The sequence below is a fragment of the Patella vulgata genome, chromosome 9, assembly GCF_932274485.2.
Source record: "Patella vulgata chromosome 9, xgPatVulg1.2, whole genome shotgun sequence".
In the NCBI taxonomy this organism is placed as follows: Eukaryota; Metazoa; Mollusca; class Gastropoda; family Patellidae; genus Patella; species Patella vulgata.
The window spans coordinates 27,384,121-27,399,346 of record NC_065887.2 but is presented as its reverse complement, the minus strand read 5'-3'; the positions used below and the strand labels follow the sequence as shown (position 1 = coordinate 27,399,346).

Here is a 15,226-nt window from a genome sequence, read left to right as displayed (position 1 = left end):
ACCTTATTATCCAACACGAATGCATTATCATTTGACTCCACCCCCTCCCCTGCAGTGACACATGAATGTTGTGACCAATAACCACTTTCCTGTCTTAAGGCCTTTGAAAACAGTATTCCTCATTATTAATTTGTCCCAACTAATCATGGTTCATGAATGCGTGTTCTCGATATGTTGACACTTCTACGATGGTGGGTGACTACGAGTCATGAGTGAAATAATCTTATTTCGTTAAATCTGTTATACTAATATAGAGAAAATACAATTTACATTTTATGGATATAACTTTTATGGATATAACTGTTACAACAAATAACACATCTACACAAATTTTTAAGTTGACCTCATTTCAATCAAAGTAAATACATGTATATTCGCGTTACGTTTGGTAGTGGAACCGTGACACTGACATATTGTACATCGTTGACTTCAGGGTTAGGCTTGTTGTCTACCAAAGTTAGGTTAACATCTTCCACTACACTGCAGTAACATCATCAAGCTAACCTTTGCTAAAAGGTTAATGTTAATAACATCCACCAATTAGTCTATACACTAAACACAAGACCTGCAGCATTCAATCTCTGTGATCTGTAAATAATTAATAAAAAAACATATGAACTTACTTCAAATTTACACACTATAACTTATTACATAAACTTTATGTAGATAAGGAAAGTGAATTTTGAGATGCACTCCAATGACAAGTAGTTGATTTACATAAAAATTTACAAAAATAAGAACTGTTAATGAAAATAATAAACTGATTTACCTCAAGATAGATAATTGGAAATATTTTCTATACTTTTCTTCTGAAAAATGAAAGGGCGTAGTTTTATTATAAAACAAGGAACATGTACTACAAAAACATATAATTATTAATGTACCCCCTCGCCAACACGTACATTTGGAATTCATTTAATATAGTTAACTAAAAAAAATGTTAAAATCACAATTAATTATGATACCACAATTACAGGCTGGTAAAATCAACACAAAGTTCATACATTAGATTATAATAACCAGAATCGACTTTAAACTGATGTCTCTCACATATCAATGCCATAACTCTTGCAGTAATCATCAGATCTCGCTGAAAATCAATAGGTGTCTTGTCTCATGACCTTAAACACTGTGTATAAATTTAAAGTCAATTGGATTTTAACTTTAGCCTCTAGAGTGTTCACAAGATTTTTCAAAGTGATCAAGGGCCATAACTCTGGTAGTAATTATCGGATATCGCTGAAAATCATTAGGCTTCTTCGTCTCATGACCTTACACACTGTGTAACAATTTGGAGTCCATTGGATATTAACTTTAGCCTCTAGAGCGTTCACAAGATTTATCAAAGTGATCAAGGGCTATAACTCTGGCAGTAAATATCAGATATTAACTTTAGTCTCTAGAGCGTTCACAAGAAATTGTGGACGACGGACGTATAAAAATAAAAACAAAGTTTAAAAGAATCAACTTAATTAACAAAAACAATAATTAAACAATCAAAAACTAAACAGATAAATCAAATTCAAACGGAACAAATAAAGCAAAGAAAAGGAAAAAAGCAGTTCATTACCATTCTACATTAAAAAAATAAAGGAAATCAACTTGCGAAAAAAACTTTCATAAAATAAGAGTAAAGTAACACTAATGTTAATACTTTTTTAACGACACTACTTGGGCTCCCGGCACCCCTACACCCAAGCCTATCCACACCACAACAAAGGTCCATTTCATTGATTTTTTTCAATTTAATGGTCAAAGCCATCAAAAAAAAAACCAACCCATTTAAAACACTGAGAAAATAATTTCAAATTCTACCTTTATAATCAAGAAATATAAACTTTAAATATGTAATATGTAATTCAGATCTAATTTTCCATCAAAATCAATGTAAATGGACCTTTGTTGACCAGATAAGCAAATTACATTGATACTAACTTCAGACTTTACAATTTTGTATAGAATTCGAACATTAAATGATCATGCGACCGAACCTCCAGCATGAGGTCCCTAACAATATCTATTTAAGAATAACAGAAACCATAAATTAAAGGCGTTTTTAGGACCTGAGCTTCGACCATATTAGATAGTAAAAGCTTAATTGATTCTATTAGTTAAGTATAATATTTGAAATTAGATCTATAATATATAATTATGATTTTAATAAATCTTAGCTGACAATAACGTGCGGATTTCATTCAGTTTTAAAATTGGTACTATATAGAGCCTAGCCAGTATAGCGATTCTGAAGGGAAAATACCGCTTATGACTCATGACATCACTCAAATATGACAGAAAAGCACTTATTTTGGTGCCATCCCACGCATTGACTGGTATATAGAGCGTTTTGATCATTTGAAACTTGGAGTTTGACCTGAAACCCTATTAATTAATAAATAGGTAATATTAATAAAACAATACTACTAGGCCTATTTATTAGTATTTAGAATATATATCATATGTAGGCCTACATACACTGTCATACAGTGCCTTTATTTACAAGTTACATCTGATTTATTAACTGATTATCAGACTTATCCATTTGTGTGTATCTCATTGATCATTCTCAGGCTCAAGTTATACTCCTGACAAGTCCATGAGTCACGATACTGTGACCCCCTGTTGGTTGCTGTTGTACTTACTTGTAGTTAAACTGTCACTACTACAACTTAAGGGGTATAAATAAAATGCTTGAAATGAAGTCGGACTAGGTATCTAGGCCTAATTATAATGTATAATATCGATTACCCGACGCCAAGACCACTTTTACTGTACTAGCACTAATTTCAATGTAGGCTACTTAGTTAGTAGTCTTACCCCAAAAGTTAGAAAAGACTTCGTCAGCAAAAAAAATTATTTACAATCGGTACATCTATGATTAAGATTTGATTTATGCAGTTTTAGTCAAATACTAGCCTACTATAAAGTAACAAACTTCATTTACATTACCCAGGTCAGAAAATCTCCTCAGAAAATAAAAGACAACTGTTTAGTGTTTGTAGCCCAATAAATATAAGAAGCTGACGCCGTTAAAAACAGTGTTAGCCTAAACATCAGAATATTGCGCCAAAAGCAAACCAGTTAAAAATATAATTTGCGGGTCACGGAAAGATAATTCTGTTTGGAAACATGGTTTGGTGTAGAGGAGTAACCGAAGTTGGCCGAGTGAAATCTGCAGCCGGTTGCCGAGTGAAAAATAGAAAGTAACTCATTGAAGATCCAGTATTCTGCCAGGAGAGTAGTCGTATTACGGACGATAGTCCCAATCTATCAAATAATGAAGAGAAGCCCCCCACTTTCAGCAAGACTTTTGTCATCCTCGGCAAAACTGTCCCAGTGTACATATGAGGTAGATGTTATGTAGGCCTACACAACATATGATTAGTATTATTAGTGACTATTACTAGGCTATCAGTTCCAATGAAGCGCTATATAAATCGAACAATAATAATAATACCGGTATGAATGAAGAGTAGGCTTTTCTTCTGAGTTCTGGTGAACTATGCCAGTCTGTGAAAACACATACAAAACATTATTTTAGTAAACAATCAACGTTTCATTCATAAATGCACATTGGGAATATTGCCTTGTCTGGTGCGCCAGGACAAAGAGAACTGGAAAAGGAATTTTCAAGTTTTCAGATGGGGTAGTAATATGTCCCATGGACCGTGTAGTACGTCATTTCGGTCCCGCGTCATTTCAGACTCAACACAGACAACCTTTCTGATTCAGTTTGACGACGGTTCAGTTGGTTCAGACTTACTCGACTACTTTTCAGACTCGATCTGGCGGCCTTTTGGACTCAGATGAATAATTAAAAGACTGTTGAAAATTTGTGTGATATATATTTGTAACAGTCCGATAGTTGTTTTGTTTCATTTAATCGATCGGCGATTCTTGAGGCAGCGAATAAAAAGATAACACTCATTTTACACTGCTTGTTCTATTTTGTTTTGTTTCTTCGGCGAGTATTGAACTTGACAATAAAGTATTGTTGAAAATTTGTGTACCGATATATTTACTAATACTGCTAATGTTTTTATAATTCTGAAAGCCTAAATGTCTTTTATGCGAGTCGGAATAATTGAATCAACACGGGCGCACCATTATTGCCGATTGACAACTCACATTTTTCCTCGTCCACTAAAGAACTGTAAGGTTTCTTTGCGCATACTACAATAACATAGGGATTATCGGTTAATCAGCTTTAATTATCCCACTTTGATCGTTGCCATTTCTAATATTTTCAAAAAAGAGTTTTCTTTGTACGCACAAATTTATTGATTGGTACTGCTATTTTTACTTCCAACTTATTCCCAAGTCCGAAACGTCACCTACCCCAGTCCAAATCCTTGAGACCATATTTTTTTGAGTCCGAAATGACGCGAGACCAAAATGACATGTAATCAGTACATGTTGGCGTTCACTATCAGAATAACCCTTGACAGTTGGAATTCAAAATAAGAATAGGCTGTAGACCTGTAGTGCTTATGTCCAGGCAAAATTTCCCTTAAAGGAGCTTTAAATTGCTATTCTTTGGCACCTAGAAATGGGCACCAAAGAGTTGCTACCATACACGAATGTAATATGAATGTGTATAAACTGATTTACATTCAATCGTTTCTGTTTTTGCTGTAATTTCTAACCAGTTATGGCATTGAATGGCAGTCTTTTGCGTTGCGTCTAGTTATTCCAGTCTACACTGGTAGTATTCTCCTACATGGGATATGTTTAGCCTTGTTCATCGAGTCGCTTCATACAACTGGCGCTCGAAAGCATTCTGACGCACAATCCATGTGTAAATTTTTCGTTTTGTCTTTAATATTGTCCAACTTTTCACGGTAAGATAACAACATCATTGTTGATTTTAAATGACGTTTGCAATGTCAAAGACTATGGTTGATATTGACTTGACTCCTTTGAAGGCCACTGCATTGTGTATGCAAAAAAGTAGGACATTAAACCCTATTCCATTGCATTTCACTTTAAATTTTGTCATTCTTAATCCTGTTAATTTATAATACAGTGCATGATTCAGGTAATGTGACGAATGGTAAATTTTACCTGAATGTTATATGGGGAATATCACTTTTTCCTGGGAATCAGGAAATTCTGGGAATCAGAAGGGGTGCTTGTGTTAATAAATGGTATCATTTTATATATGAGTGTTTACATAATGGTATATATATAAGGTTATATATATTTATACAATAATCTAATATTTTTTGTATTTTTCAGGCGACATTGTATGGTAAATGTGTTGTAAGTAGAGAAGTTGTGCAGAAAAATGATTGTTTAAAAGAATTTGAGGCATTACGAAATTGTATAAAGAAGGCTGTAAGTTTGTCTAGTAATTCTGATATATTTTATACATGTAGAATAATTTAAAGATGGGTAGATGCACTCGAGTTTATCAGGGTAAAAATCGAGCCTACGTCTTATACTCTGCATTGACTTATTATAGATGACATCCAGAAAAATGTTTTCCCAGAAGCCAATCTGATTAAAATACAGATCTATATTTCGTTTCGTTTTTTTATACTTTCGTTGGCCTCTACTACACAAAGATCTGACCAGTTGTAGTGGAAGATTGTGTCACGGGTCATACGAGCGCCCTTTGACTCTATGATGTCAGACATTGATTAATTAATCAGCATTGACGTTTCTAGTGTTTTACCCACAGTTCCGTGCACAGCGCACCTAGAACAGACCATTTCATTGGCTGATTCCTCACATCAACCAGAAAGCCTGTATAACAACTCTTCCAGATCCTAGTGTTGTGAAGACAAGTAAAACGAAATTTTCAACTATAAAACACGAAATGAAATAGGATCTGTGTTTTAACAAATTGCTCAGAAACTGTCCCTTAATGCAGCGTCCGCTAAGTAATAGCATTCGCACAGCAAAGTCAAAGCACATTGTTCAGATTTTTGCAAATATTATGGCACATTTTTTGACATAGGCCTACATCATCACAGTAGTATATAAAGATAACACTAGGATACAAATATTGGGGGCATTCATAATATTTTACTAATATTCAAGTGACTGAGATTTAATAGATGTATACTACATTATGTACTATCATTGGACTGTGACAGCAGTATAAATGTATTGGGAGAGGTGTTTCAAATATCTTGCTTGTTGTAATCTGTTAATATAGGGGGATTGGGTGGCCAAATTGTCTAAGGTGTGCACTTTAGATCATAAGGTGTGTCATTGAGTCAAGTGGCATGGTTTCGATTACCCACTTGTACTTGACATGGAATAGGATCTCCTGTCAACTTCGGGTGGTCGTTAAACCCCATTTCCCCCTCTCTCTCTTTAATTAATATATGATGAGTTTATGTAAAGGAAAAGACTTTAGTTTCAAGATTTGTGGCACATCCTATTGTCATTTAACAATAAAATATGGTTAAACTCTCAGCATAGTATTAGACCAGGATAACACTCTCATACTTATCGAGTTGCAAAAACATTTATCCTATACATCACTTTGACTTCTATATGGATATTGTTTTGAAAAACAGTAAAATATGACAATGTGACTTACTCTGTAAAATATGGTAATTGACAGAAGAATATGATTAAACATTGCAGTTTGGTTAGAACTAACCACATTACCATTGCACATAACTAAACATATGAAATCTCAAGACAGTCTGGTTTACAGTAAGAATTATGCTACCTGGCATCTTTCCATAATATTTCAAATTTGCAAAAAATATGCATGTCAGGTCTTTATTTAGTAAAGTATCAGGATTTGTTCTCCAGTGACATTTATTGCTGCCAAAAATATAAGAGTAAGATAAAAATTGTTACCATGGCATTGCTTTAAAATCAGTATTCTGTTTTTCAGGCCAAAAAGAGCAAGTAGTGAGTGATATTATTAAACCGAGACCAAAGCAATACAATGATTTGCCGTGTTTGTAAATTTGATTCAATCGTAGAAGATGAAGGAACATTAGTGTGTAGTAATTGTGGAACTATAGTTGATGCTCAGGTTCTGCAATTAAAACATCGCGTAGATGAGGAGGGTGGCAATAATTATATAGATTTTCATGTTAAATTATCAGGGAAGCGAAAATACACTGCAGAACCAGAATGTTTACACAAAGGTCGTCTTCGTACTGAAAATCTTTGTGAACGGCTAAAACTACCCAAACATCTGACAGAAGAAGCTTTGCAATATTTTGTAAAGTTGTTTTATATGGATACATTTAAAGGTAAAAGGTCTGAATCAAAATTATGTTTGGCCAGTGTGACCGCTTATATTGTGGCACGAATGCACAATTATCCTGTTTTGATTAAAGACATGCTTTCCCTTCTAGAAAATGACACAGAAAGAGATGTATTTCATATGATTTTACAAAGGGCGAAGTTAGGACTTAATATATTTTTCCCTAGTCTTTCTGCAGAAGAATCAACGATAAGTATTTTGGAAAAATCAAGATTTCCTGCATCGCTCATAGATCAAACTATTGAACTAGTCAAAATGTCTTCTGAATTATGGAAACAACACTGTCTTAGGCCAGAAACAGTTGTCGTTGCTTGTGCTCACATAAGTTGGTTAGGTTCAAACCTCTGTGATAATCTTAAATTACCTATCCCTAAATTCTGTGAGAGATTTTTTCTTAATAAACACAACAACTCAAGAATAATCAGCATCCAATTGAAAAGCAAGTTATGTAAAATGGCCGAGTGCATCCCTTGGGTAGGCAAGGTAACAGAGAAAAAGGTAGCCATGTATTTACCTGATATCATTTCCTATCAGCGAACTCTTTTCAGTAAAGCATTTGATAATGCAGAATTTCTTGAAGAGTTATTTCCCAAACGATCTAAACCTGACACTCGCATAGAAGAAGAAGAAATCAACAAAATAGATGAAAAAATCCGCCGAGAAAATCCAAAACTTCACTATACTGAGCTTGGTGAAGATGAATTTCAAAATGAAATGGACGAATACATAAAAACTGATGCTGAAAGACAATTTTTTGAAGAAATGCAAACTATGAACAAACTGTAACCTTCTCGATATATATATTGTTTAGATTAAATTATTGTTTTTATAGTTTCCCCAAGTATTGTTCTTATTGCTGATGAATGGAAAACATTCAAAGGATATTTAAACAAACAAGTAATAATAGCAGTCATTTTCATATAATTTTATATAAAACTAGCGGATGACCCGTCACTACACAGGTTGTGCTTATAACTCTGAAAGCGGAAGCGGTAGGCCAACACCACCAGGCCTATGTTATTCCCAGGTCTGAGCTACCCCTATACACCAAATTTCAGCCTCAGGAGAGCCATAGTGTAGCTACAACTCTGAAAAAGCACACAAACCACAGTCACAAATATTAGTATAGATTGCACTTTATTTTCTGTTTCATTAATTTTACATGTAGTTACATGTGTACTTACATTTTTATGTTCGTTAGTTAAGACATTTATCTTAATTGCAATTTTTGAACAGTGCCTAAACTTATTATACACTAAAATGCTAGTTTAACATTTAATTAAGAAATCAACACATTGATAGTCTTCCGGTTATAATTCAGTCAGATTTCAAAGAGGCTCATCAAAATCTTTTAGCAAAGATTGTAGGTGGTGCTGTCATGTTTTTATCATATCTCTTTATATCATCAGCAGGATGCTTAATTAAGACATATTTTTAATTTATATCTTTGTAAATACTGAACAGAATTGAATCATTATACATGGAAATGTGGTCGTATATTGCCGTCGCCCCCGTCCGTCCGTTGCCCACAATTTCTTGTGAACACTCTACAGACTACATTTATCATCTGATTGTTCTGAAATTGATATATGTTGTTTGCATTAGTGTGATGAAGAAGCCTATTTAATTTCAATAACTTCTGTTAATTTCGTCTGGAGTTATGGCCCTTGTTTTACTTTTTTGAACCTTGTGAACGTTCGAACGACAAAAGTTATCATCTGATCTGTATGAAATTGATATGTATTATTTGAAATTGTAAAACGAAAAAGTCTGTCGAATTTCAACAATTTCTGTAGATTACTTCGAGTTACAGCCCTTGTTTTAGTTTTTAGAACCTTGTGAACCCTCAAACGACAAAAATTATAATGTCATCTGTATGAAATTGTCTATTAAATGCCCCCTAATTACCTACAAAAGAACAAATATACGACAACTCTTGTCGACCGCTCGGACGATTTAGCTGCTGTGGGTGTATGTTTAGTTGCCTGGCAACCTATCTTTTTTGTACTGATATTCTAGAGATCAAACATCTCTCAAAAGACAAACACTTTAAATATATATTTCCTCAAAATACATAATTACATGTTTAAGAAGATATCAAAAATACCAGTAAAAATATATTTGTTATAAAAATACATTATATCTTTCGAAATATTCAATAAAATCAAAAGACACTACCATTATGTAGTACATGTATATATTATTATTATTATTATTGTTCGATTTATATAGCGCTTCATTACACGTGAAGTGTTTCTAAGCGCATATCACAAACATATACTTAAAACACACAAAAACAATCAAAATCAGGAGAACATAATTAAACACTATGCAAGATGATGAGTGGTCAAGCAAATGTGTTACTAGGTAAAGTGTGAGTAACGTTTTTTGGCAGGAGTACTTTTTATACATAATTACATATCAAAGTGTTTTGTAAGAATTATTAAATTTTGTGTAAAAGTCATACACATATTTAAAAATTACTTTTTATTGTGTCTGGTATAATGAGAGTCTGTATTCATGAATATTCGTCATCTATATTCAAACAGCTGCATTCAAATAACATCTGTTATTCTTTGTTCAATTTTCAACAGAATTTATTAATTTACAAAACTATTTCCTTTTTGCTGATTTTTGTCTATACATATTTGTATCTATTACAGAGTTCACTTGTGCAGATTCACCACTTAAACTTATCGGATATTGCGGTTTACGTCGTGCCAAAACACTTGACAAAAAATCATTCATCATTTTAGTTATTCCTTCACCAGTTGCTGCTGAGGTTTCATAATATCTGAAATAAAAATGAAAATTGTATGTATAGGATTTATTTAAAGCTTGTTAAAATAATATGGGCTTTATGTACAGAACCAAATTAGCTGATGAAAGTCATTATTTATAGAAATATTTATCTATGAGTATCATGTTCAAATATTTAAATTGTAAAATATTGATAATTAGGAATACAAGATAGTGTTCAAGCTAACATTAAGGTGTTGAATGTGGCCAAGGGTGATAGTTAGCTGAGCTTCTAGACTGGAACACCAAATGAATATATGATTCATGAATGCACCTATTCATAAGTAATCGTCTAAGTTCCATGCATTCACATCACTCTAAAACAAACAGTAACTTAGACTCCTTGCAAGCATTTGATTTTCTACCAGTGCCTTAAGATGAGAACATTAAGGTGAAATGCACCATATAAATTCAGTAGGTTTTTTTTTCCAATGTTTTTCTTTTAATGTTTTAATTTGGACCTTGATAAGGTTAATTTTGTTTAATCTTTTTGTCATTAATACACAGATATGTTGTCGACATTTTTGTTTGTTTTATTATACATAAACCAGTCTAATATGAAAAAATGGTTCTGAATATAATTACTTGAATCTGTGCTGACTTGCAAATTTTTTAGCCTCTGTGACAGAGATTACTCTGTTTTGTTTTACATCAATCTGAAATATAAATTTAGAAATATTTATTACAATTTACAATTTGTTTTACATCAATCTGAAATAAATTTAGAAATATTTATTACAATTTCACTTATTAGTAATATTTTAAATAATCAGATTTTAAGAATATATTTTATATTTTGCCAGAAATGAACTTGCATTAATTGGTGCTTTCGTTTGATGAAAGATCTGACCGTTTGTTGTGGACAGTCGCGGCTTTTGACCCTATGACATCAGACATTTGATGAACCAATCAGCGTTGAGGTTTCTAATGGGTTGCAGGGGGGGGGGGAATGGCTGAATGGTTAGCACGTGCGTGCTGTAACATAAAGTCTGTCATTGAGTCAACTGGCGGGGTTTTAATTCCCCGGTTGTACGTGACAAGTAGGGTCGCCTGTCCAGCCTCATGGGTTTTCTCCGGGACCTCCGGTTTTCTCCCACTGCTAAAGACCCCTACGCACAGCGAATTATGGAAATAAAATTGAACCATATGTTAGTCCCAAAATGACCTAGTTTGTGTGGAGTGGACGTTAAACCCTCTCTCTTTCTCTCTCTCTCTCTCTTTCTCTAATGGGTTGCCCACAGTTCCTTGCACAGGCCTAAAACTTGCCATAACAGACCGTTTCATTGGCTATTCCTTCACATCATTCAGAATGCGGGTTATATAACAACTCTTCCAGATCCTAGTGTAGTGAAGACAAGTAAAACGAAATTTTCAACTATAAAAAACGAAACGAAATAGGATCTGTGTTTTAATCAGATTGGAATACATGTGGAGTTTAAATCTGTATTAACTTTTGGTGCACATTTACATGGAGTTCCTTCAGATATGTATGTTAAAATATGAAGTTTAAAGGCCAAAGAAATGATTAACAAAATCAGGTGCTTACATGTAATAAATGAGCTGATAAACGTGACAGCCACACTATGGCTATCCAGATTCTACCGTTTGTCAAAAAGATACTTGGTGACATCTTTGAATAGAATATGAATCTTTTCAAGATTATATGTCAACTACACATTAATTGATTTTGAAAATGAATAACTTTACCTTATTGCCAATCAGATAAATTTCCGGATTTCCTGATGCGAAGGACCGAATTTCTCTCAACCATGTTTCTAAACTGTCAAAAGATGACTGATTATGTACATCGAACATCAGAAAAATGGCATCTGTCAACCCATATAGTTCATTACGAACATCTACATAATCTGTACTACCTGATAAATCCCATAGATGAACTCGTACTGAAAGACATACAGAGATTGTTATTTTAAACAGCTTTACAATTGTTTTAAAACCCTGTAATGTATAAAGGTCCCCTGGGAGGGGGGGGGGGGTAAGTAGTGGTCGGGTACACCTCTTTAATTTAAGTCAAAATTTAATATGGAATGTGTTATTATGATGTGTTTTCCCATTAGGGATGTGTCAAGCTCTATACAATTGTTGTTTTGTTTTGAAACATTCAACAGCTTGTTTATTAATCTTTTAATCTTATTATATTTTTGCCTTATTGCATCGCTGGATGAAAAACGAATTACTATCTATAGACGTAAATAGAACATTTGACCATGTAACTTAAGTGTACGTAACTTGACCTACAATTCATGAGACAGACAGGCCCTGGTGAGTAGATGAAGAATATACCATATATAAACCACTCATGTATCGATCATCGCTGATTTTACATGTGGAACAAGATCCTGTGTGAGTACAAAAATCCAACATTTATATTGTGGAGGTGGGGGGGGGGGATTCTCTCTCTCTCAACACCAAGATATATTTTGCACTGTGTGGAACACGCTAGAGTGAATTTGTAGTATATCTGAGCCACTGGTTGAGGTATATGATTATGGAGTAATGAAGATTGGAATCTGAACATGAAAATCCAGAGGGGCACAAAGACTGGGCTGGTCCATATAGTCCAGAAACTGGTGTAATATGTACTGGAATTTAGGTGTGCCTGTTAGTGGTGTGGATTTAAGAGCATTGAAGAGGTCCATATTATCATTACATTATGTAATCTACATTTACCTACCTTCAGCACCATTTACATTCTGTATTTTAAAACCATAATCAACACCAACTGTAGGTTGATATCCTGATACAAACTACAATCAAAATTTAATCAAAAACATACAGAATCAATTGCCAACATTAGATATGAGATCATATATATATATAGCCCTAATATAGTTCTTTCGATAGTATGAAATAAATTAAATACATTTTCTGGGTAATATATACATGTAGCTTCTTGTTTTACTTAGAAGTTTTATAGAAAATAGAGCGAGAGATAAATGGGGTTTAACGTCCACTCGACACAAACTAGGTCATTTCAGGACTAACATATGCTTAATTCTATTTCAATAATTCGCTTGCGCGTAGGGGTCTTTGGCAGTGGGAGGAAACCGGAGGACCTGGAGAAAACCCATGAGGTTGGACAGGCGACCCTACACCTTGTCACATACAACCGGGGATTCGAAACCACGCCTGTTGACTCAATGACAGGCCTTGTGATACAGCACGCACGTGCTAACCATTCGACCATCCAACCCCCCTTTATAGAAAATATACTTGTGTGTAGATTGGTATAAGTATATGATATTCATATTTTGTATTAATTTATAGAGAATTGGCATAGATATTTCTTAAATCTTTGGTAAAATATGTAGATGTAATAGATAATTATTACCTTGCTCTCACAGAAATGTTTGACTAGAGATGTTTTACCGACACCAGCATTTCCAACACCAACCATCTACAATACATAAAAATATTCACATTTCTAAAAAAAGATAGCAATGAAATGAAATAGGGTTTAATCTTCTACTTTTCTGTATCAACTAGACTAAAGAAGACTGGCATGTCATGCAGTGCATGTTCTGTGAGAGAAGTTTTGCATGGACAGTGGTTTTTTTGCTTAATTTTCATCGACTTCTAAGAACTATCCAGGGTTCTTTACTTTCATGCCAACAAGTACATGCAGTGGCAGTGGCTGTCAATGGTTGGAGGGGCAAAGTTCAAGTTTAAGGGGGCCAAGGTGCGAGTTTCAATCAGGGGTATGGTGGGGGGGTGGGCCTCACACAGAAATGTTTGAAAAAGTGACTTTTGGAAATGCAGTCTGGCAGCATTTCGGGCACTGATCTTTCAGATAAATAGATCTCTACAGATACCACATGTCAAACGAATCTCGACAAAGCCTCCTCATGAGAGCCCAAGTAGCAAGCCTTTACAGAAGGTATGAGGGACCTCCCTCAGAAAATTTTGAAAAATAGACTGCCGGAAATGCTGTCTGACAGTATTCTGGCACCGATTGTCGAGATAAATAGAGTTGACCACTAGCCTGATCACTAGTTTATCCGACCAGGGAGGAAATTGTCAAATGAACGGACTTGCGAACCTCAACGAAGCCCCCGGAAATTTGAAAAATAGACTACTGGATATACAGTCTGGCAGTATTTCAGGCACTGATCGTCGAGATAAATAGAGCTTACCAAATACCACCTAAGCTGTCACCAAATCACTAGTTTATCCGAAACGAGAGGGAGGTGTCAAACGAAAGGAGTAAGTGAATCAAAGTGAATTAATATTCTTTCCGCATTGAAACTATGTCCAAACACTTTAAGGATCGTAAAATGCCCTTCTCAAGTGGTTTACGAGTTATTGTTTATAGTTAAAGCAGGATGGGTTTGCTAAGAAATCAGCCGGACTCTACAACATGCAAGGATTACCGAAATACATGTATATTACAGATATTTTGTTATTTAAAGATACATTATGGGAGATTCGCTAACGAGTTGGCAGTTCTCACTATAATAGTTAAAAACTAGATAATGTAAAGGCAATTTGGTGAAAATTTCATTCAAATTGATCCACTATGACCCGTGAACTAAGCGACTGAAATTCCCATAAGCCTTGGTCATCATTACTCAAGTCAGTACAATAAACAGCATAGTCTCGATTATCCATTTAATCGTTTAATCGAGAAGGAAAGTTATGCTGTAAATCAGCGCTGCCATCTAGAGTTGATTATGGCCTGGATAGGTTAATTAATGTCTAATTAATAATTTAGATAACATTTCAGGCCTAAAGAAAGACCTGAGATAGGCAGATTTAGCTCTTGCATAATGTATGTTTAATTGGATAGTGTACTTACTTTTACCCATATTAATGATGAGACTGCATTAGTAACATCCTTAGTTAAATGTCCAGGTTTTCTATCCATTTTGCACAGAAACAAAATTTACATCGTAGTCGGGACTTACGCGTTATCTTGTAAATGGACGCTTCCTTAGAGACTGTAAACAAAATAGTGCATTTTGGGATATGGGAAAAACCCATCTAGGACCAATTATTTCCTGGAAATCTCCTATGACCTCATTAGGTAGGTTCACAAGAAAGCGTAAAATGAAACACCTTATCAAAGTTTTGATCGTCTGAAACGTGTCCATGTAAATAATTATAGAACATGACTAAAATGCGATAAGTGAGGAGTGTGGGAAAAGACATATTTCAAATCTAGATAGAGAT

General features: G+C 34.3%; 2 protein-coding genes and 1 long non-coding RNA gene across 3 annotated transcripts; 1 reads left to right on the top strand and 2 right to left on the bottom strand.

The window, feature by feature from the left end:
- Positions 1 to 265: 265 nt before the first annotated feature.
- On the bottom strand, positions 266 to 3,232 carry LOC130014227 (uncharacterized). The gene is made up of 3 exons (XR_008789183.1): positions 2,947 to 3,232; positions 770 to 809; positions 266 to 588 (listed from the first exon to the last, which is right to left on the bottom strand). It is a non-coding gene; the product is annotated as an uncharacterized LOC130014227 (long non-coding RNA).
- LOC126832422 (transcription factor IIIB 50 kDa subunit) lies at positions 3,231 to 8,073 on the top strand. Its single transcript, XM_050563184.2, has 3 exons — positions 3,231 to 3,346; positions 5,236 to 5,334; positions 6,857 to 8,073. Exon 3 carries the CDS (start codon positions 6,911 to 6,913, stop codon positions 8,021 to 8,023), a length of 1,113 nt encoding a protein of 370 aa, XP_050419141.1. The 5' UTR covers positions 3,231 to 3,346; positions 5,236 to 5,334; positions 6,857 to 6,910; the 3' UTR covers positions 8,024 to 8,073.
- Positions 8,074 to 8,357: 284 nt separating this feature from the next.
- On the bottom strand, positions 8,358 to 15,075 carry LOC126832426 (dnaJ homolog subfamily C member 27). Its single transcript, XM_050563187.2, has 6 exons — positions 14,853 to 15,075; positions 13,389 to 13,454; positions 12,732 to 12,804; positions 11,744 to 11,940; positions 10,622 to 10,692; positions 8,358 to 10,031 (listed from the first exon to the last, which is right to left on the bottom strand). Exons 1-6 carry the CDS (start codon positions 14,919 to 14,921, stop codon positions 9,851 to 9,853), a joined length of 657 nt encoding a protein of 218 aa, XP_050419144.1. The 5' UTR covers positions 14,922 to 15,075; the 3' UTR covers positions 8,358 to 9,850.
- Positions 15,076 to 15,226: the final 151 nt, after the last annotated feature.

Coding starts and splice junctions, on each gene's coding strand:
- LOC126832422 (XM_050563184.2), top strand. CDS start 6,911: ATGATTTGCCGTGTTTGTAAATTTGATTCAATCGTAGAAGATGAAGGA.
- LOC126832426 (XM_050563187.2), bottom strand. CDS start 14,921: ATGGATAGAAAACCTGGACATTTAACTAAGGATGTTACTAATGCAGTC. Junction 13,455..14,852: donor CATCATTAATATGGGTAAAA/GTAAGTACACTA, acceptor TATGTATTGTAG/ATGGTTGGTGTTGGAAATGC. Junction 12,805..13,388: donor AACATTTCTGTGAGAGCAAG/GTAATAATTATC, acceptor TTTTGATTGTAG/TTTGTATCAGGATATCAACC.